We start from the raw sequence: 23,236 nt of genomic DNA, 5'->3' as shown, positions 1-23,236 counted from the left end.
CCTCATCCTCACCTCCTTGAGGCGGGACAGAGAGCCTTGCCCCTGAAGGAGGCTGGAACATGTCCTAGCTAAAAGATCTGGGACAGGTACATGACCTCTGTGATGGGCAGCCTCTAATGGCCTCCAACAACCCCGCCTCCTGTGTTCATGCCCTCGTGTAATTCCCTCCCCTGGAGCGTGGGCTGGACCTAATGACTTGCTTGTGACAAACAGAGTACAAGAGTGATGGAGTGTCATTTCTGAGACTAGGTTACCCAAAGACAGTGGCTTCTGTCTGGCTCACTGTCTCTTCTCTCTTACTTGCCATGCTGTAAACTGCCCTATGGGGAGGTCCGCAGGACAAGGAGCTGAAGGAGGCCTTCAGCCAACAGCCAATGAAAAGTTGAGGGCCTTAGTCCAACAGGCTATGGGAACTTCATCTGCCAACAGCCACCTGAGTGAGCTTGGAAACCAATTCTCCCCCGGTTGAGCCTTCAGATGAAACCACAGCCCTGGCTGACAGCTTGATTGAAGCCTTGTGGAGAGATGCTGAACCAGAGGACCCAGCTAAGCCATGCCCAGATTCCTGACCCACAAGAATAAGGAGGTAGTTAATGTTCATTGTTTTAAGCTAAGTTTTGGGGTGATTTGTTACGCAGCATTAGATGACTGATACAGCCTCTCTTGCTCTCAACCTCCGTCTGCTCCTCTAGGAAGTGGTGTTAATGATACTCACATCTCTGGGTAATGGTGTGGGTGAAGCCAGCTCTGGGGTTACTTCCTCAAGCCCCCACTGGAAGCTCCACAGCACATTCCTCACTACTGCTTTAGTCACAGGAATCGACGTCTAACTGCAAACTCTGCAAGTGCCGGGAAGGAAGAGAACAGGGTGCTGTGGGACCAGTAACCCAGGGCTCTGGCCTTGTTCACGGGGAGAGAGACGTCTTCTCAGAGGAGGTGAATTTTGACTGAGGTCTGAAGGCTGAGTTGGAGGAGGGTTCATTTGTCCTTCTTTTCCCTGTCCCCAGCCTGTTAGTCTCATTTTTAGCACTTTGTGATCTCCTGTCCTAGTATTTATCACAGTTCATCACCGTTAATGTGTGTCTGCCTTGGGGAAGCTCCAGGAGGGTGGGGACCAGGTCACCACAGCACACCAAGTACGTGACAGAGTGCCTGGCACGTAGTAGGTGCTCCAGAAAACTGAACTGAATGAACGAGTAGGCACAAGCAGAGACCAAGGGACAAAGCACTAGAGACAGAGGGAATGGCATAGGTGAGGATCCAGGGAGAGGAGCTGGTGAATTCTAGGAACTGGGAGAGGCCCGTCAGGCTGGTGCCAGTCAAGAAGGGGAGAGTGGTTCACATCAGCCTGGAGAGGGGGTCAGGACCAGGTCATGCAGGCCTTGAGGCCTCAGGTAGGGGTTTGTCTTGAGGGCAATAGGGAGCCTTGGAAGGGGCAGGAGGGAGGGTGGACACAATCAGATGTGCTCTTTTGAGAGATCGTTGTGGCTGCTATGAGGAGAATGGGTTTCGAGAGGGTGGGGGTGGAAGCAGAAGACCTGAAGGCCAGAGATGAGAGGGCTAGGGCCTAGGGTGGGGCACAGAGATGGGGGAAGTGGACAGTACCCAGGGGCAGACGGTAACATGGACAGGACCTGCAGTGGCTGGATGTGGGGCAACAGGAGAGAGAGGGTCTGGGGTGATGCCACAAGAGCACAGCCTCCGTTAGATTCAGCAGATCTCAGAGCCTGAGTGAATCCCCAAACTGCCATCCCCCAGGATGTGAAAAATGGAGAAGTTCAGGGCTGTGATCCCTGGAAACTCTCTAGACCCCTGGAGAGCAAAGCTCAGAAAAGCTTCGCCTTGGAGGTGTTGGTAAAAGCTTCTTGAAACTTGAGCTTTTGTTTACAGATGATGGAGGTTGTGTGGGGTAAGTGCTGGCTCCCCAGCCCAGGTCCCTGGGGCCCCCAGCTCTGCCAGGCAGAGCTTGAAGTGCTGCATAAACACTGAGCAGCTTCCTGGATCATCTGTTTTCCTCAAAGATTTTTACAGGGAAGAAAACATGAATTTTTTTGTATAAGAACAAAGTATTATGAAATAGAAGGCAAATTGACTAACATGAAATTTTCAGATGAAAATGCAAAAGTGCAAAAATATTTGGTCTCCCTCAGGTCTGAGTACCAGGCCCCTGAAAGTCTGAGTAAACTCTTCTCTGCCACTGGACATATTTGGCGGGAGAGGGGTGGGGGAAGTTCTAGGCTTTGATCAGGACAAGTGCTCTAACTTTGAGGTCAGCCAGACTTGGGCTCTGCCACCTGATTGCTGTGTGACCTTGAGTGAGTTACTGCACCTCTCTGAGCCCAGGTATCAGTTTCAGTTGCCCACGAAAGACCCTGCCACTCCCATACTTCAAGCAGTTGTTCCTCGCAGACTAGCTTTCCAACTCTCACAATTCTCACCTTTTTGCCAGTTGCTGAAGGAGAATTAAAATTTGTTCATCTTCTAAGTGGCAGCATTTTGCCTAGAATAATTTCTTATATGAGATCACAGGAAATAGACAAATGAAATCAATCATTGCAGGAATAAAAAACTGTAGGTATTCCCACTCCCCCGACTATATCTTATGCAAAACTTTATGGTAAAATCCAAACTGTATAAAGGTCTTAGATCAACTTTTTGAAATCTTTTAAAATGATGTGCTACACTATTCGGTATGAAAGAAAAAAAAGAAACTTTGAAAGTTCCCAACCTTTGGATCAGCCATCTTTATAGATACCATGTGATCTTATTTTTAGTCAGAACTTCCCAAGTCCATCCTCCAGAGTTGGTGATAATCTATCCAGCCATTATGTATAAACTAGTAATAGACAGAAATACACACACACACACACACACACACACACACAGGGGTCAATCATGTTTTTCTCTTCTCTTCCATTTCATCCATCCCAACTCCACATGTTAAAGGCCAGTGAGGACTGAAAAAGCCCTGTGGGCCTGTGTGGCTTCACTCACCCCAGAGCAAGTCTCTGCTGGCTCCAAAGAGGTGGACACTGTCTGTCACAGGCTCCAATGTGGGCACTGGCTGTCCTGAGGCCCCCTCCTTCCTCATTCCTTGGAACAGCCCAGGTGACTGGCTACAGCATTCCTATGATTTATGATGTTATGGAGAGGGGAGAGAGGGAGCTCTTCCCCTAATAATTCCCTTGGAGGACTCATTAAACCCTTGCCTGGCTTAGCAAGGCTCACCCTACGTGACTGCTGGGGAGACAGCTCATCCTGGAAAGTGGCATGGCCCCAGGTATCCATCGGTATCGATGCATGGGACGTGGATGACCCTGAGGGCCAAGTGGTAGCCAAGATTCCTCTGTCCCCCCAAATATCCCTCACTTTGGACTCCTACATGGTCCTTAAAATTTTTCACTTAGAGATTCACTCCTTTGCTTAAGACTTTTGTTCGTTCGTTCCTTCCTTCCTTCCTTCATTCTTCATTTACTCAGAGGATATAAGGATACAATCATTCAACACATATTTCTTGAGGGCCTATTCCACAATGGGTACTGGAATATGTGGCTAAGACATAGCTTTTCTTCTTGAGAACTTCTCCTTCCAGTGGGGGAGATACAAATGTAAACAATTAAGTGACACCTATAGGGAGGCAATTACTCTTGAGAGCCTTTTACAAGGGGGTGGCAGCCAGAGGCGGGCTCTGCTCACTCTGCCTGGGGCAGAGGCAGCTGGGGAGGCTTCATGAAGGAGGTGAGGCTGGAAGTGGATAGGGAAGGGACGGGCAGGGAAAGAAAGTCAGGGCAGAAGGAACCTCCCTCGAAGCACATATGGACCGTGTGCAGCTCTCAGTGGGAGCCCAGGTGGCTGATTGGCGGGCTAGAGACATCGCCCCTCCCAGTTCACAGACAGACACCCCTCCCGGACCCCAGCAGAACCCTGATGATGAGAGCTGGTGCTGTCCTCGGGAGTTCCACCTTCACCTGAGGGTAATGCCAGGCTTGCCTCAGAGCAAATCAGACCAGCGCTTTACTGTGCACATGGATCCCCAGAAGATCTTGTTAAAATGCAGGTTCTGCCTTTCTCACAAACTCCCAGGTGATGCCCATGACGCAGGTCCCCGGACCACACTTTGAGCAGCAGGGATCTATAGTCGCACACTCTCCCTTGATCCCACCTGGATTTGGACTTAAGCCATTGACTCCTGACTCTAGTTCATGATTCATACCCATGTCCCCTTCAGCCCACAACATCAGCTCTGAAAGGAGACAGATGTGGGGCCTGCCCCCTGGGCTGTGTGACCTCATGCAAGCCTTCAACCTCTCTGAGCCGCCATTTCCTCATCTGCAAAATGGGATAGTCATTCTCACAGGGTGGGCATGAAGGCTGCAGGAACAATGACGAGCTTAGCAGCGTACATGGCGCACAGCAAGCGTCCAGTGCATGTCAGTGCTTGTTCTTAGAGTTCTTTTTGCTACCAAACTGTTTCCAGTTACATTGTTCCATCTGGAGCCCGATGGACTTGAGATAAATGTCCCGGCTCAATCACTGAGCGGCTGTGTGACCCCAAGGTCACAGAACTGCACTGAGCTGCAGCTGCCCCTTCTGTAGAATGGAACTGGGAAACTGCCACTTTCTAGATCACGGGTTGTGGGGAGGACCCAGTGAGGTACAGTGGCCCCAAAGCAGCATCCTAGTACCACATCAGGAAGTTCTCACTATGGGGAGAGTCATCGGGAGCCTAGCTCTCTTGACTCACACATCCCCCCTTGTCCAACACTGAACACCTGCTCTGTGCCAGGTCCTGACTAGGCTTGGAGATTTAGGGGTGAGGGAGGTGCAGGTCCGGGCCTCACATCTCCCCTTGCGCAGTGCTGGAGAGCAGCTTGGAGACCCAGGGCTGGGCATCCTGGTAGCTGGCAGCCAGGATGAGCGAGCTGCAGCATCAAAGGGCAGGGAAACAGTGCAGCATCTTCTGAAGGTGCCTAGTAAGAAACAGGGACATACTGGTGCCAGGTGGGCTCGGGTTTGAAGACGTTTGAGATGTTCCCATGGGCTGGCCAGCACTTACAGTCTTGGGCACAAGCCTTGAAGTAGCCAGGCCGTTCCTGGGCCAAGAAGAGGGATGGGCAGAGCCTGATGCCCCAGGGTGATGGGCTGGGATGTGAAGGCAGGAATGCCCAGTGCCTTTGCAGGTGGAGCCATGGCAAGGAAGCCTCTTCCAGACGTATCCTGTTATCCCTGTCTGGCCAACTTCCTTACCTGGAGAATGGAACTCAGATTGGGACACCACATTTTAAGGCTAGAAACCAGTGGCGTCCATTCAGAGAGTGGAGACACATTCAAGAAATCAGAATTGCTGAACTTGGAGAAAAGACAGCGTGCAGGGGCCAAGAACCCTGTCTTCAGAGACTTGAAGAGAGTCCTGTGGGTGAAGGACTTGACGGTTAGCTTTGTTCTTGGAGACGCCAAAGGTTAGGATCAGTGAGATGCAAAGAAGAGTTGGTTTCCAATTAATTTTTCCAATTTTTGAATAAAGTTGTTTTTCCCCTCTGGTTATAAAAGTTAACCACGCTTATTGCAGAAACTTTGGAAAATATGCAAAAGTAAAAAGAAGAAAATTAAAAATTAGAATCCTCCAATCCAGAGGATGGGTTGATGAACATGGCAGAACAGAGTTCCTAATCCTTTTTCGACAGCTCAGCATTCCTCAGGAACCCAATTCCCGCCCAGCAGGTGGATTGGCTCCCCACACGCTGGTGATTCTTGGGTTGGAGAGAGCATGGAATCTGAAGAAGTGTGAGGGTGTATCTGACAGCTCTGGCTGTAATACTGTGTAACAAACAACCTCCAACTTCACTGGCTTACAATTATAAGCATTTATTTCTCACTCCGTGGTCCGTGGATTTAGTGAGGATTGAATGGTGTCGGTGGATCTGAGCTGCAGGTTGGTCTATGTCAGCTCCCTGTGGCTCTCATCCCCCTGCAACCAGGAGGCTCCCAGAGGCACACAAGCCCCACTGCACGATAAGTCTTAAGCCTTTGCTTGTGTCATAATCCACTGACATCCCATTGGCCAAAGCAAGTCACAGGGCCGACCCAAAGCCAAGAAGTGAATACTGAGCCTGTGGCAGGAGCGCAGATGTAGACGCCACCACAGGGGGTGGAGACGAGGGACCACTTACTCAATCTACCGCACCCGGTGGGTATAATACTTCCCACTCCACCCCAGGGTCAGCATCCTCCCACTTAGAAGCACTGCTTTAGTCTATTTCCTTCTTTTACATATATAATTTTTACTAAATTGAGTTTATATTCAACTTAAAAAAATGCTTCCTTTTTTCACTTAACGTTACACCCTCTAGATAATTTTCCTTACATTATTTTTGAAAACATGGAATTTAATGGCTGCAGAATTATAAAATCATGAAGTTTTGCATCATTGACTGAACTCTTCCTCTGAGATACTGAGTTAGTATCCAGTTTGGCTACTGTAAGTAACAATGTGGTGGACGTTTTGGTACAGACACCGTTTCTGTATGGTAATGGGCATTTCTGGCTTGTGCCTGCCCAGCGCCAGGCCTCACCTCCCTGTGATAACAACTGCCTGATTTCCCTTTGGGGAACCCTTCTTTCAGTTCATATGGTTGGTCTCCAGCCATGAAAGATACTCCACCTCACAAAAACTCAAACAAAAATTTGATCAAGTCCTGGAAATCAGAGCATGGAATCTCCCCTAGTTACAGAGATTCATTCAGGACGCACAGGGAGCCTAGGCCTAGCCAATCAGAGATTTGTTTAGAGCAACACCTGGCTCGAGGTGATCCAATTAGAGTAAATCCTGGGACTTGCCAGGGTTTACTGGGAAGAGACATTCTCTCTTTTCCTCTGACTTCCACTTTAAAGGGTGCGGGGCTGAGGTTGTTGCCAGCCATCTTGTTTATGCTGAGCCTGGAAATGAAGCCAAGCTGCGGCAGAGCAGAGCCCACAGACAGACTGGATTCCGTTGCCACTGAGTTCCTGATCGAGCTGTTCCTGAAGCCCTACAATCCCTGGTCTTCTCGTTTCATAAGCCAATACCTTCTCTTTTTTGGCTTAAGCCAAGTTGAGTTGGGCTTTCTGTCATTTTGAAACAAATAGCTCTGGTTTTATTAACTTAAATTTCTTGACCTAGAATTGCTGAGACAAAGGACATAAACATTTTGTAAGCCTCTTAAGATCTCTTCTCAAATTGCTTTCCAGAGAGTTTATGCAAACAGCCTCGCGGTGTTGGAGAGCCTATCTTATATGCATTAGTGTATTAACTAAAAACTTTTTGATGGGCAGAAGTTATGAGGTGTAATTTTATTTTTAGTGAAGTGAAATACCTTCCATGTTTATAGGCCATTTTTATTTATTTTGTGATTTGCTGAAATGAACAATTGATGTCATTTTTTTTTTTTTTTTTTTTTTTACTGTGTAAGCGTTCTTTAAATATCAAAAACATTGATTCTTTTTCAAATTTCTCACCATTTCCCCCCAGTTTATTGTCTTTAGATATTTGGCTGTGTTCTGAGGTGGATGCATTTTTCATTTTTACATGGTCAGATTATTTTCAGGTGTCACTTCTGTTGCTTTCATGCTTCCAAAGTTCTTCCTGACTAAAGACCAGGTAAATGTGGAGCAGATTTTCTTCTTTTTGACATTGAGATATTCAGTGTTTCTCACCCTGTGACTAGAGACCAGTCTGCACTGGAACCATCTGGGATGCTTGTTCAAAATCCAGACTTTGGGGGCCTCGTGCCAGAATCAGAATTTCTGAGAATGAACCCTGTTGAGCAAGTGTCATAGGTGGTTTTTTTTGTTTGTTTGTTTCTTGTTTTTTTTTTTTTGTTTTTTTTTTTTTTGCAGTACGCAGGCCTCTCACTGTTGTGGCCTCTCCCGTTGCGGAGCACAGGCTCCGGACGCGCAGGCTTAGCGGTCATGGCTCACGGGCCCAGCCGCTCCACAGCATGTGGGATCCTCCCGGATCGGGGCACGAACCCGTGTCCCCTGCATCGGCAGGCGGACTCTCAACCACTGGGCCACCAGGGAAGCCCCACAGGTGGTTTTAATGAACATTAAAGTTGGAAAACCATCATTCAAAGGAACTGGAATATACTACAGTATGTGGTGTGGAAAAAGGACATAATTTGATTTTCCTGCCAAATAGCCAATTTTCTCAGCACCAGCCAGTAGCTAATAGTCCAACTCTTCCTGGATGGTCTGTAGAGAGAATGTCCTCACACTTGAAGAAAATTAAAGCTGGAATTCGATGTCAGGTAATGAGCTCTCAGTCTCAGAAAATGTCCAAGCCCTGGGCCTCCTAGTGTCTTGGGGTCTCAGGATCTGGATGGGCAGTCAGATGAAATGATATTTCATAAGGCACCTGAACCACCGTGGATTTCTCCAAATGCCCTTGAAGGCCTTTCCCCAGCTAATATGGAACCCAGGAGGAAAGTGCTTTAAAGGTACAGGGTCAGGGCTGAGAGAGCTTTCTGTCTGACAAGAAAGCCCAGCAAGGATAAACCCCAGCGTTCTAGTACATGCCAGCAGCCTGAGAGATCAGGGCCCCTAAGCGCAGTGCCCAGTCGTCAATTTCATGACCCAAGCTCTGCCCAGAGGAGGCTGGGAGCTCCTAAAAGACTCAGGTGCCCACTGCAAACTTAGACTAATGGCCAGGTCACTGCCACCCCAGGTATCTGTTCTGATGGCCCTCCTCCCCAGGGAGCGTGCCAAACATCTGAACTAGACCTGCAAACATACACACAACATGTGCACAGCAGGGAGATGGCAGAGGACAGAAAGACAACAGCTCTTCACAGAGCCTCTGTGGGCAAAGTGAGAGGACTGTTCCCTGGGCCCCTAACAGGGTGTCATGTTCAGCACCTCCCAGGAGGTCAGACGGGGTGGGGATGGCCCTCCCAGGATGCCAGGTCCCCATGACGCTAGCCCCATTGTGCAGATGGGGACTGCAGGCCAGGCAGGGGGAGTTGGTACTCCAGGAGAAGCAGAGCCCAGCTTAGGCGTTTGGGATTTGCCGTTACTCCCAAGCAGCAGTTCTCAAAGTGTGGGCCTGAGACCAGCAGCAGCAGCATCACCTGGGAACTTGTCAGAAATGCAGATTCTAAGGCCTGGCCACCCTAGGCCTGCTGGGTCAGAAGCTCTGGGGGTAGACCCACACTCTGCTGTGACAAGCCCTCCTGAGGAACGTTCAAATCTAAGGATTGTTGGCCTAACATGTGCCCACATTACAGGGAGGCTAATGAGATACTTCCGATCTCTTTGGAAAGTGGATGTTGGGTGGAGAGCAAGTAAGCAGTGAGGTATGGATGTGAGATGCTCCCTGCAATGGACTGAATGTACCTGCTCCCTAAATGCCTATGTTGAAATCCTAACCCCTGTGTGATGGTGTTAGGAGGTGGGGCCTTTGGGAGGCGATTAGGTCATGAGGGTGGGGCCCTCATGAATGGGATTTGTGTCCTTAAGAAAGGGACCCCGGGAGCTCCATCACCCCTTCCACCACCTGAACCAGGAAGTGGGCCCTCACCAGACACCAAACCTGCCGATGCCGTCATCTTCGACTTCCAGTCTCCAGAACTGTGAGAAATAAACGTCTGTTGTTTAAGCCACCTGGTGTATGGTATTTTGCTATGGCAGCCAGAATGGACTAAGACACCCCCAGGTATGGCCTCCAAACCTCGTAGCCTGGCCTCTGGGACCCCACGGTGGCTCCCCAGCCCACCATCTCAGACTGCCCGTCAGGTTCTTTGTGCTCCAGCCAAACTGGAAGCCCTACCCTGTGTTCCCTTCAGTTTCTTCAGCCCTCCCCCAACCTCTCCCTTCTGAAATCTGACTCAAGCCCTATCTGGGATGCTCTCTTTGCCCCAAAGCCCTGAGAGTCAGAAACTCAAAATGATGCTTTCTCTGCAGCTCCCCCCGGCCTTTAAAAAAAAACTGCTCTTAAGACCTGACCCTACATAACCTTCTTTCTTATATTTAGCTCCCCTAAATATTTCAGTGCCCAAGTCCTACCCAGCCTCCCACCCCCTCCCTCTGAGCCTCCCGTCCCCTCTCCCAACAGCACCTGGAAAACAGCAGACCCTCGGTGCTTGTTGAAGGAATAGCAGCATCTTTTCTGAAACTCCCCTTTGAAAGGTAATTTGCTGATGCCCCATTTGCTGCAAATCGGTTGCTCTGAACCTTCAAAGTTAACCTAAATCAGTTACCATCAGCAGACCCGCAGGAGTGAATCCTTTTCGGGGCTGTGGTGGCTGCCAGGGTGATTTCACCTCCGTGGCTCAATAACACCAAGCCAGTGCCATCCACGCAGAGGCCTTTCCAACCTTGACCTAAGAACGTCAGACTGGAGAGAGGATTCCCTTAGACATCCTCGCACCCAATTTCACACGTGGGAAAACCAGCCCAGAGAGGGGCTTTGCCCTGCCCCCAGTCCCCCTGAGAGTAGCACTCATTCCAGGCAGCTCAGGGACCCTCAGGTGGGCAGAAGGCACCAAACTGGTATCCAGTTTCTGGGAACCAGTGATGAGATGTTCTCCTACAAGCTGAGCACCCCCGGTCTGCTGTGGCCCAGGCCAGCTCCCACGCATCCTATAGCTCAGGGTGGCTCTCTGTGAGAGTTCCTATGACTGCAGCGTTCCTAATAGTCGGGCGTCCATTCAAGCTCCTTGGCCCCAGACAGACCCACCAATGACGGCGAGAAATGCATCCCCGGCTTCCGGGTGCAGGTCTCCAACCTGGGACTTCCCACCTGGCTGCTGCCTCTGACTCGGGAACCTCCCTCTGTCTCGCCCACGGTCCCAGGCAGGCCTCACCTCCATCCCTGCCAATCCCCCAATGCAGGGAACAGTGCCCCCTCAACCCCACCTGGCCCTAGCTGCCCCACCTCTCACTGACCTCCGCCTCCCCTGGCTCCCACCCACTCAGGAGTGAAAAAAGGAGGCCAAGCAGGTAAAGAGATGGTCGTGATGCTGGCAGGGCTGGTGGCCCTGGGTTGTGTCAGTACAGGCTGGGGACTCTGAAGTCTGGGTGCTAGGAAAGGGGGTCCTGGGGATCGAATTTTGACTCTCTGAATGTTTCCTGAATGGTCTGGGGTACCTTCTGAGGCCCCGGTCCTTGGGGTTGTCTGCTGTCCAGCACACTCTGGGTCCCCTGAGCAGTGAGATGAATCTCACAGTCTCCATTGTGTCCAACATAAATTCCTAAGAGAAAAAGAAATCTCTCTCACTTGACTGTACTCTGGCCCCTGGACACCACCTCCCAGGGACCAAAGCAACATCAAGGTTGACCTGCGTCTCCTTTAGTCTTCACAAGGGCGCTGCCAAAGATGTGGTATCAATGCCAATTGGCAAATGAGCAAACTGCGGCTCAGAGAGGTTAAGTGACTTGTCTGAAGCGACACAGCCCAGCAGTGGCAGAGCTGGATGGCTCCAAGCCCAGGTCCTTGTGCAGCTTCCTGAATGTGGTTGCCTGCCTCTTTTCACTGCTTCCTCCGAGAAGCCCACCCTGACTGCCCCCAGCCTCCCTCTCTGAGCGGCACTCACTTCTTAAGGGCCAGGTGACCTTTATCTCCCTCCACCTCTCTTTCCCTAGTACCATGCCGAGCGCATGTGGGTGACTCTGAGACTTGACTGATTGCTGAGGGAGATCTTTGGGACACCCTGACATCACTGGGTAATTTCTTCCTTTTTGTGGGGGAAGAAGATGAAATTAATACACTGTGACTGTAGGGCAAATGTGCCCTTACTTAAATGCTCATTCATATATCATGATGTGAAGGATCTATGCCTCAGGGGATGCCAGTTATGCAGCCTTCACTGTGAATGGTGCCCCAAGAGCTGTGCCATGGAGCAGAGAGGCCCTGATAACTGCCTGTGAAATTCTCCTGAGCTCTTCTCAACTAAGACGCAGGCTCGCTCACTGTGGACTCTTGCTGCTAGAAAACATTGGCATGGGACTCGCCCCCCGTGTCCCAGAGGCGCTTAAGAATCCCGAGTTCAAACAACTCCACTGAACTTGCCTCGAAAGAGAAAAGCAAGTTATGACTTAGGATGAAACCAATGCTGAAGCTGGCAGACAAAGGAGGGTGGAAAGGATGGGTCCTCGTGGTGCCACTGAGCCTTGGGTCACACCAGACCTGAAACCCACCCAGACACGGAACTTCCACGCACGATGCAAGACATGCAGTTACAAGAGTAAAACAACCTCAAAAAGGAAAAGTGAGGCTGGAGGACTCACTTCCCAATTACAAAACTTACTACAAAGCTGCAGTGATCCAGACAGTGCTAAGGACAGACGTAAGGACCAATGGAATAGGATTCAGAGTCCAGAAATAAACCTTCACATTTACAGCCGATTGATTTTTGACAAGAATGAGGAGACAATTCAATGAGGAAAGAGCAGGTTTTTAGCAAATGGTATCGGGACAACTGAATATCCTTACGCAAAATAATGAAAGCGAACCCCTATCTCATACCATATACAAAAATTAACTAAAAACACATCATAAACCTAAATATTGGAGCTAAAACTATAAACTTCTTACAAGAAAACTTAGGTGTAAATCTTCCTGACCCTGGATTAGGCAATAGTTACTTAGATATGATGCTTAAAGCACAAGTAACTAAAATGAAAATATATAAATTGGGTTTCATCAAAACTGAAATCTTTGCGCTTTAAAGGACACCATCAAAGTGAAAAGACAACCCACAGGATGAGAGAAAATATTTTCAAATCGTATATTTGATAAGGAACTTTTATCCAGAATATACAAAGAATATTTACAACTCAATAAAAAGACAAAGAATCCAGTTAAAAAGTGGTCAAAGGATCTAATAGACATTTCTCCGAAGAAGATATACAAACGGCCAATAAACACGTGAAAGAATGTTCAACATTATTAATCATCAGGGAAATGCAAATCGAAACCACAATGAGATACCACTTCACACCCATTAGGGTGGCTAAATTATAAAAGAGAGACCACCAAGTGTTAACAAGGATATGGAGAAACTGGCATCCTCATATTTTGATCATAGGATTGTAAAATTTCACAGCCACTTTGGAAAACAGTTCAGCAGTTCCTCGCTGAGTTACCTCGTGAGTTACCACAAGACTCAGAAATTCTACTCCTAAGTATATACCCAAGATAACTGAAAAGACATGTCTATGCAAGAACATGGGCATGAATGTTCATAGCAGCATTATTCATAATAGCCCCCAAATGAAAACAACCCAAATGTCCATCAACTAATGGATAGATAAACAAAGTGTGGTCTATCCATGCAGCAAAATATTTTTCAGCCATAAAAAGGAATGATTTGGGCTTCCCTGGCGGCGCAGTGGTTGAGAGTCCGCCTGCCGATGCAGGGGACACGGGTTCGTGACCTGGTCCGGGAAGATCCCACATGCTGTGGAGCGGCTGTGCCTGTGAGCCATGGCCACTGAGCCTGCGCGTCTGGAGCCTGTGCTCCGCAACGGGAGAGGCCACAGCAGTGAGAGGCCCGCGTACCGCAAAAAAAAAAAAAAAAAAAGGAATGATTTGTGCTGCCATGTGGATGAAACTTGAAGACATCATGCAAAGTGGAAGAAGCCAGATACAAAATGTATTTTGGGGAGGTGATGACAAGATTCAGGAATTAGATACTAATGATAGTTGCGCAATTCTGCAACTATACTGAAAACACTGAAGTGTGCACTTTAGAAGGGTAAATCTTAGGGTACTAGAATTATATCTCAATAAAGCTATTATTAAAAAGAAAACAAGATATGTTGCTGTGGGTGGAAGCCAACCTGATCACATGACCTCCATTACTGCAGCATCAGCATTATGACTGGCGGGAGTTTGGTCCTGGTGGGGACCCTCCGACTGAGAAGGGAAATCTCAGTGGACTTGACGAGAGTCTGAAGTTTAAAATGAGGACCCTGCACAGAGGCTCCGTCGGTCACTGAAATGTGCCTCCCCGTGTAAACGTGACTACATCTGTTTGCACCTTGGTGTGTTTGTTTGCAGGTGTGTCAGCGTATGTTTTGTGTATATTGCAGGGTGTGTGGAGAGCCCATAGGAGTGTCTGTATGAGTTTGTACCCCGTGTGTGTGTATGTGTGTGATGTGCCGGGGTGGGGCTACACATTAAGACCAGGCAGGGCAGGAGTTCCTTTACAACCCTCTGACCCTGCACCAATGAGCGTTCATTACAAGTTTGTTGAGAGCCTAAAAGAGACCCTGAGACCCTACCGCACCTGTGCAGGAGCCATGCAGCCGTGGAGGAATAGGGCAGCTCACCACCCATGCCCCATGAGCCGAGGCCGAGGACAGGCTCAGGCCGGAGGCCAGCCCGGGCACGAGAGTCCTCACCCGGATGAGGTCGAGCTTGGAGAAGAGACCCGTGCCCTTGGGCATGCCGTGGGCAGAGGCGCAGCACTGCTGGGCCGCGCTGTTGATGACCATTTGCATGCAGTTTAGCAGCCGGCTCTGCAGACTCGGGCCCCTCCCAGAATTCCCTGCCCCCTGCCTCCAGCTCACTCAGGCCAGAGACGTGTCCTGAAGCCAAGAGCCGCCTCCTCCTGCTGGTCTGGGCTCTACAACCAAAGGGGCTTGGACGAGTCCCTCCCCACCTCGGGGTCAGAGCATCCGCCTCTGCAAAGAGGGACACCGGACCGACTAACTTCCAAGAGGGTCCTCCCGGCTGGGCACATCCGTGGTCCACACCCAGGGGAGGGGCCAGGAGGGGACATGGGGGAACCCAGGGCTCCTCACTCTGGGAAGCTCCAGAGGTGTGGACTTCAGGCTTTCAGGGTTGTGATCAGCAACCTTACTTCTCACCTTCAAGAGGAAGACCCATAACAGACTCTATAAACTGTGGCCAATCCAGTTCTCCGTCAAAGCTCCTTGGTTGGAAGTCAGCAGCCCACAGACCCCAACCCTCATGTCTTCCAAACTAGGATCCCGCAAGAGCCTGAGAAGGTCCCACATTTGCTGACTGCGCCCTGCCCAGGTGGAGTATGCCTGGCACAGCGCTGTGCCCCAGCCTTTGCTCCCCTGTGTCCTCCAGGCAGCCCCCAAGGCCAGAAGGGCACAGGCTCTGCTATGGGGAGGACCCGGGGGTCTGGAGAATAACTAGTCCACATTCTCCAGGCCAGGAAGGAGTAGCTCAAGGGATTAAACCCAGAAATCCTGGCCTGGACTTTAGCCCTGACTTCCTCTTTCCAAGCTTCGTTCTTCTCATCTGTGAATAGATATGAGGAAGAATCAACCAATATTTAGGAGTGCAGATGCTAGGCCCTGGGACTGTACGGGGGCATCCCAGCTGGTCCTTAACTGTCTGTGGCTTCAGTTCTCCCACCTGTCACATGACATCTGGCTCGTCTTAGAGAAGCCCTTTGAAAGCTAACAGTCACCAAGGAGAGGTAAGTGGGTAAGTGGTGTGCGTGTGCGTGCGCATGTGTGTGCGTGTGTGTGTGTGTTGGGGGCCAATCATTATCCAGGAGACAGCAGCCCCCGGCCCCTGTGCTGCCCGCCCCCCACCCCAGCCAGTGGACTGGACTCACATCACAGCTGCCTGTGTCTTTCTGGTAGGTGACACCGTGTTCCAGCTGCCGCCACTGCTCCTGCTTGCGGTGACACTTCTTCTGCAGCTGGAAGAGCCGGATCTTGAGGCTCTGTGGTAGGGTGGCTGGTCAATTCGGTGCAGCTGACCTCCCGGGGCACCTGCCCTGGGCCTGGTCCCGAGGAGCTCACAGCTCAGGGGTCTGAGTGATGATGGGGGTGGAGGAGGGGAAAGTTCTGGGTGGTCAGGGCCCTTTAAGGCACCAGGAGATGCAGGAAAATGGACGTGTAGGATGACTAGCTCCAGCTCAGCTCCTGGAGCCCGTTTTTCTCACCATAAGCAGAACCACCTGTCTGGGCCCTTCCGGCTGCAGGAATGGCTGGGAGGACACCAGGGGGCAAGGCTGTGACAGCCTCTGCGGCCCAGGCCTGCGGGGCACAGGATGTGCTGGGTGCACTCCCACGCCAGGCCCCGCGGAGATGTGTTTGGAGGACACAGGATATACATGTGTCCACACTTTTCTGAGGCCTAGTTTTCTTACTTTGAAAATGAGAAAAATGGCATGCCTGGGACTAGGGTGAAACATTTAACTCAGAATTAATATAAATAATATTTGAATGCAATTTTTTGGTTTGGTTTTGGTTTTGGCCGTACTGCACAGCTTGCGGGATCTTAGTTCCCCAACCAGGGATCGAACCTGTGCCCCTGCAGTAGAAGCGCGGAGTCCTAACCACTAGACCACCAGGGAATTCCCAAATGCAGTGTTTTTTAAAAATCAAAGTTAATGCAAAAAAAAAAATCCATGATGAACAAAGTATTAAAATTCTCAATAAAGTTGGGATCCAACCTTCTACTTTCATGCTCACCTCACTCCTCTCCTCTAGTCTCAGCTCTAGGAATAGAAGCACCTGCCTCCGGGTGCTGGGGTGAGGTTTAAGTGAGATAAAGCTTGTTAAGTGCTTCTCACAGTGCCCCGCCCACGAAGGAAAAAAACCGTACAAAATGGTGTAGGTTTTCAGTGCTACCACTAGGGGGCAGAGACTGGCTGCAAATGCCACGCCACTGTCCTTTGCAAGAATCAGCCCACTCACCAGCCTCCCTTTCCCTGTTCCCTTCCTCTCCATGTCCCCATCCTCTGTCTTCTCCGTGTCCCCAGGCCCCAGCTGCAGCACAAAAATTCATCATACCATGCCTTTGCCAGGGCAGTTTCTTCTGGATGGAATGCCCATCCCTTGGGGTGAAAGTTCAATTTATTAGAAGATGAACCAACTATGAGGGAGATGGCCTCTTGGGGCACTTAACTCTGAGACAGTTTGTGTTCAGTGTCTCACAACAGCCTACCAACTAGGTTGAATTGCCCCCACGTCACAGATGAGGAAACTGAGGCTCAGAGGGGGTCTAAACGTGCCCAGGGCCATGCAGCTAGTCAGAGGCTGAATTGGAATTTGAACCCCAGTCTGTCTGAATCTAGAACTCCTGAGTTTTCTACCACGAAGAATACCTTTTAAGGATAAGCTGAGTCTTCCTCAGGAGAAACCCGGCAGAAAGGGAGGGAAAGGGGTACAGAACAAGGCTCTGGAGTGAGCGCCCCAGTCAGACCCTCTCAGGAGCCCGCCCCTGCCTCAGGCCTTCTCTGGGGGTGCAGAGGGAAGGGGGTCCCTACATCCCAGTTCTCTGGGCCAAGGAGGATGAGCCGGGCTTCAGGCAGCTGTTACCGGGATAAGAGCCCTATGGCCTCCCTCTAGAGACTCCCTCCAGGCTTTGGTGGACGGCCTGGCTCATCTTGAAGAAGGCCTCCAGAAGCTTCTGGATGTCCTGGCTGACTGAGAAGAGCTTCCCATAGTGCCCCACCATGGCCTCCACCGGGGCCTCCTCTGGCTCCTCCCCTTGGTTGTAGCCTATAGAGACAGTGCATGGGAGGATGGGTGGGCATAGAATGCCCAGCCCTCACCTGCCCCCTGCAGTGATACTAATAATGTAGGTGGGACTTCTGCTGTCCACTGGAGCCCCGAAGTTGAGAGCGCCCCATCACTGACCTCCCACCTCTTCAAGAGAAGAATCTGCATTTGAAAGGCCACCGGGGCTGAGAGCAAGCATTCTGGATCAAGTCTGCCCAGTGAGGCAGGAGAACCCCCCACCGCCACCCCGGGAGGGGTTGCTGACTGGGGGAGCCTGCAGGAAGAGGACAGGGATTGTTGCTGTCCCGCGTGACGGGGTCCCCAGCTTTGCTCATTCTGGATGGGTTGAACAGGGTTGAACTGCTGAATTAGGAAGGTCCCAAACTAGGAGGCTTCTAGAAGCAGCGCTGGGTGCTGGGTCTGCTTCACAGCCCGTGACTGACCTGGAGGCCTGCGCCCCTCCTTGGCTTGGTGCTCAAGGCTCTTTGGTGCTGCTCAACCTTCCAATCACATCTCCCAGCGACCCCTGGCGGATAATGGCGCTCCAGCACACTGGAACTCAACCCCAAATCCACTGCACAGGGCCTGGCTCCAGTCTGCATCTGTGCTGTTCTTCTGCCTGCAGTGCTGTTCCCCTCTGCTGAACGCATGTGAGCCCCATGAATGGCCCCCTCCTCCATGAAGCCTTCCCTGACCTCCAGGGCAGAGTCCTTGGGGCTCCTGCAGCTCCAGAGCACTTAGCACAGTGACTCTGAAATCAGGTAGACCAGAGTCTGAGACCCAGCCCCACCACTTCCTGTCTGGGAGACCTTGGTCAAGTCCCTTAACCTCACTGAGCCTGGGTAACACAGTTCTCAGCAGCTCCTCAAGAGGGGTAAAAAAGATTTACTAAAGAGCTTAGCGCAGAGTAAATATTTCATAAACAGTAATAGTTATTTTTATTATTGGTGATGTAAAGACAATGACGATAATAAAATTATGTATGTTTGTCTCCCCTTCTCTTTCCTATCAAGTTTTCAGCACTGATAACAGTGGATTCTGGTGCAAATCATGGTAAAACAGAACACAAAACTCATTTCAGATGCCTGTGTAATTTTAGTTCCTAAGAGCAAAATCAAAGACAGATGAGGTAATAATAACAGCTGACACTTACTGGGTGCTATAGCTAGACATCGGGCTCCAGGCTACGTGCTCATAAAGGATCCAGCCCACGGAACTGTTGCTGTTCCCACTGAAGAGAGACGTTGAGAACTTGCTGCAGGCCACATGGCTGGTGCCCTGGCTGGCTCGACCACAGTGGCACCGGCCTGTGGATTCCCACTCTGCAGGGGAGCTCAGTGCTCAGCGAGCTCACACGCGCCCAGGTTCCCAGGCTGGGAGGTGCCTGCTGAGGAAGCTACGTACCCTTGGGGACTTTCTCAAGGACCTTGATCAGATAGTCTTCAAAAACCTTATGACCTCTCTCCTCAGCTTCCTCTGTCTGTAGAGACATTTCAGTGCCGGCGAGAGAGCAGACGTGAGAACACAGTTTGGGGACTTCCAGGTTGTGACCCCTGGCAAGGGCCAGCCTCTGTGGATCTGCACGGATCCGGGCTGGGCTGGTCACTGACCCATCAATGGGCCGCTGACTTGAGTCTCTCCACCCCCATTTCACTGCTGAGTAAACTGAGCCACAAAGAGGTCAAAGAGATGCCTGTGGTCAGGCCATGAGGAAGGGGCCTGGGGGCCAACGAGGCCGGGCCTTTGTGGCATGGGGTCTATGGAGCCCCTCCTGCAGGCTGAGCTGGTGGCAGATGGTCTGAGCCCCCAGTGGCCAGTGATCCGGCCACAGGCTTTGCCTCTCTGTGCCTGGCTGGCCCGTCCGTAACAGGGGTAACCAGACCCCTCCCTCATAGGCCGGTGGGGACCGGGTCTGGGGCTCCCAGCACATCATAAGCACTCAGTCTGTGGTCGGGGCCCCGGCAGCCCCCAGAGGGGCGACAGCCACGTGCTGCTGCCCAGCCATCAGGGGGCATCACCAAGCAAGATGAGTCTCCAATAGCTTGCCCACCCTGGTCGCCTTCAAGGTCAGTGGTCAAGGGCAGAGGGCAGAGCAGGAAAGGCTGTGGTGGGTATCTCTGAGTGACTGCTGACTTCCCCAGGGCAAGCCACTCTGCCCTCAGGCCCGATTTTCTCATCCATACAGTCCTGAAAAATGCAGGAAAAAATTGTCTTCCCCCTGCAAATACCACGTGGGGCCCTGTGAGCTATAGTGCTAAACCTTTCGGTGGGGAGGTTGGGAAGCCCTATGAGAATCCGATGGACCGGTTGGGACTTTTCTCCATAAAATCACTCACAGATATCAATCCATCCATTTGCATATAACTCAGGCTTTCGTGGGCAGCCTGAAATTGAGAGTCACCAAGGGGCAAGGATTCAGGGTGTCTGCTTGGAGACACAGCAGCAACCTTGCAGGCTGATTTTAGAGGGGCCGAGCTGACAGAGGCGTAGGGATGGTCACGCACAGCCCTGCCTTCGTGGAGGGAGACTAAGCTTGCACAGGGCCTGGGACTGGCCCAAGGTCTGAGTTCAAAGGGCGGGAGCCAAGCCCCCCACCTCCCCACCACTCGCCAATCAGCTGCCCCTGCTGACTTACTCCGGGGCCTCAGTCCCCTCCGCGTTCATTTCCTGGCCTGGCCTCCTTAGGCATTTTTGCTCAGTCCCAGCTGCTTAGCCCACCGCAGGTGGCCCTGGGGCTGAGGCAGGGGGCACGGCGGGGCTTGGGACAGCTCGTACTTTGCCTGGAGTTGGCAAAGTTCCTGGAACAGCACCTGCAGGTCCCGGTCCTTGTCACCGGTATTGCTCAGGCCAGCCTCCTGGCCTGTGTCCACGGTCGCCGACATTGCCCCTCACCACCGCAGGCTACACTGGAGGATGAGGGCCACGTGGGCCAGGCAGGAAGAAGATGGATGGCCACAGCAACAGTCAAGGCAGCAGCTTTCTCTTCTGATTCTCCTGATGGTCCTCAGAAGCCAGTTCACATTCCCACTTCATAGAAAAGGAAACAGAGGTTCAGAGAGGCCCCTCTGTGACCAGCTTGAGGATGTACAACAGGGCTGGATTTGGACTCGGCTTTCATTAAGTTCAAAGTCTGAGGTCTTTGAGCTGTGCCCCCCAGCTCTGGAGGGACCAAATGTGCCATTCTGCAGTGGCATTATTGCCTTTGTCACCCCATAACTGGGACAGCTCCATCACCGTCAAGTCCCATGGGTGCCAAGATGCCTGGGGCTTCCAACAGGTGCTAGCTTCCAAGAGCATTCAGGAAAGACTCCGAGGGTCAGAGCTGGGGACGGGTGAGAGAGTAGCCCACATAGGAAGGAGATACCTTTGTCATCTATCTCTACCCACCCATCCCTCCAGCCATTTATGCATTTAACTGACATCATATACTCTGAGCTTCTACAGAGCTAGACTGGGGACCGGGATAGACCCTTTGAATGAGCTCACGGTCAAGCTGGGAAGGTGGCCTAGTTGACAGGTGGTTTCAACACAGCCTTGCAAAGAGTTCCTGGGCCGCTCACCTAAGACTGGTCGCTAGTTATGGCCAAAAGAAGACAGTCTCCCTAAGCGTGCTGTTCATTGGCCATCTGCTGGGCCCGCCCCAGCACGTGGGAGGAGCAGGGGGAGAAGGGGTGGGGCTACACAATCAACCTGTCCAGCCCTGAGCATCGGACACAGGTACATGAGCACGGGAAGGAGGAAGGGGCCCAGCTGACTCACTCGACAGCTCCAGGAGCACAAAGCCGCAGCTGAGCTGTGACATCACAGTGCTGGCTTCTGTCCTCATGATGTGTCCATTGCAAGATCGACCTGTGGGTGGAGTGGACGGCCTGATTCCCCGAGGTCCTGTGGCCCTCCCCACTCCTGCTGCCCTGGTTCAGTTCCCAAGGAGAAGGGGTGGAGAGGCGTTGGTGACCTCAGGGGAGACTTGGGCTGTTTTTGCCTTTCTTTCAAGGATGGTCATCTGTGGTGGTCTTTACTGATACCCCAACCTTGCAAGCTTCCCCAGTCCTACCGGCTTGTCCTGGGACTCCCCCTTTTGCCTCCTTTTACCTGATTTTGGGTGGCTATAGCTCGGGCACTTCCCCAGCTGGGGCACTCAGCAACCATGGAGGGTTCAGCCCTGTCCACGGCTCAGGACAAAGTCTGGCCCAGGGCAGGGGAGGTGAGGAACAGAAGGAACCTTCAGGACCTAAACCTGGTCCTGCCCCTGCCCCTGCCTAAGGCTCGGCTCTGTCACCGCCTGTTGGAGCTGCAGGTCTTGTGCCACTGAGGGGAGTTGGGCGCGGCACCTACCTCTGATATACCTGCTCTATTCACCGCCCAATTAACTGGCCAGTCCTTCCCCACCAAAAGCCCCATTCGATCAGAGGCAGGGCCTCTACGGAGGGCAGCCTGGGTGGGTCTCACTGGGAAGGATGCTGGGGGTCTGCAGTGAGGGCAGAGGTGGGGGGAAGGGCCTATGCAGGGGCAGAGACAGGGCTGGGGCCGAGGGTGGGGTGTGAGGTCAGGTCTGTGGCTTGAGCTGGGGCAGCGGCTGGGGCTATGACAAAGGCTGGCACAGGCTCTGGATCAAAGGCTAGGGCTGGAGCAATGGCCAACCCGGAGGAGTCAGGCTCATTGTTATTCTGGGACGATTCCCAAGCTCGCAGTCCTCAGCAATTCCCCTCGTGACCCCTCAGCAGCAGGCAATGGATTTGGTCCTAATTGGCTGAGGAATCCCTGAGCAGGTCCCAAGGGAGCTGCCTGTATGACCCTCCATGGTTCTGGAGCCCAAAAAACATTTGTTGTGGCCAACTGAGAAATGGAGGTGGGTGGGCCTGGATCTGGTCTTGGGTTCAGACGAGGAAATGCTGCTGCTGAGGGAGAGAAGCCCAGGGCCTAGGGCTGCCCAGAGGGCCAGAGCCAGCCTGGAGGCGGGGGTGTGGTATAGAGGAGGATTGGAGGAAGTCCCCCCAGAGTTGACAGTGTCTGAGGTGGTTCTTGGGATAAGAATGAATGAGGAGAATAAGGTGGGAAAGACATTCCCGGCAGAAGGAACAGCAGGGACAAAGGTTCAGAGGCACAAAGTAGCATGCATGGACTGAGAAATGCAGGCAGATACTTAAAAGCAGAAGGTGAAGGTCAAAGTTGGGATGTGTCTGGAGCCAGAGTGTATCCACCAGGATCTCTGAATGCCTGCAACAGAAACTGACAGGGCTACTCTGGACAAAGAGAGCATCAACGGAAGGCTGTGAGACATTGCACAGAATCGGAAGAAAGGCTAAAAACCCAGGCCCAGAGGGGACTGGGGCCTAGGGCAGCCCTGGAGATCCAGGCAGCAGGAACTCAGGGGGATAACCTCCCAAATGAACCCTCCCAACCCCTTTCCATAAGCTTCTCCATCCTTAAGAATCAGAGTCCTGGGACTTCCCTGGTGGCGCAGTGGTTAAAAATCCTCCTGCCAATGCAGGGGACACAGGTTCGAACCCTGGCCCAGGAAAATCCCACATGCCAGGGAGCAACTAAGCCTGTGCGCCACAACTACCGAAGCCTGCATACCTAGAGCCCGTGCTCCGAAACAAGAGAAGCCACCGCGATGAGAAGCCCGCGCACCTCAACGAAGACCCAATGCAGCCAAAAATAAATTTATTTAAAATAATAATAATAATCAAAGTCCTTACAGGAGGTGCCCAGCTGGCTGAGCCTGGGTCATGTGCCAGCCCCGTGGCTTGACTGACAGCCACAT

At 51.8% G+C, this 23,236-nt stretch overlaps 1 protein-coding gene across 1 annotated transcript; it reads right to left on the bottom strand.

Annotated features, from left to right (window-relative positions):
* Positions 1 to 10,930: 10,930 nt before the first annotated feature.
* On the bottom strand, positions 10,931 to 20,373 carry CCDC197 (coiled-coil domain containing 197). Its single transcript, XM_033419317.2, is given in 9 exon segments — positions 10,931 to 11,225; positions 14,380 to 14,496; positions 14,782 to 14,847; positions 15,573 to 15,683; positions 17,287 to 17,325; positions 17,327 to 17,469; positions 18,874 to 18,927; positions 18,930 to 18,949; positions 20,245 to 20,373. Coding segments are annotated over 9 exon segments (936 nt in total). The 5' UTR covers positions 20,352 to 20,373; the 3' UTR covers positions 10,931 to 10,946.
* Between the last annotated feature and the right edge of the window lie 2,863 nt (positions 20,374 to 23,236).

This window comes from Orcinus orca, chromosome 2 (assembly GCF_937001465.1).
Source record: "Orcinus orca chromosome 2, mOrcOrc1.1, whole genome shotgun sequence".
NCBI classification, from domain to species: Eukaryota; Metazoa; Chordata; class Mammalia; order Artiodactyla; family Delphinidae; genus Orcinus; species Orcinus orca.
This window is presented reverse-complemented; position numbering and strand designations above follow the sequence as displayed.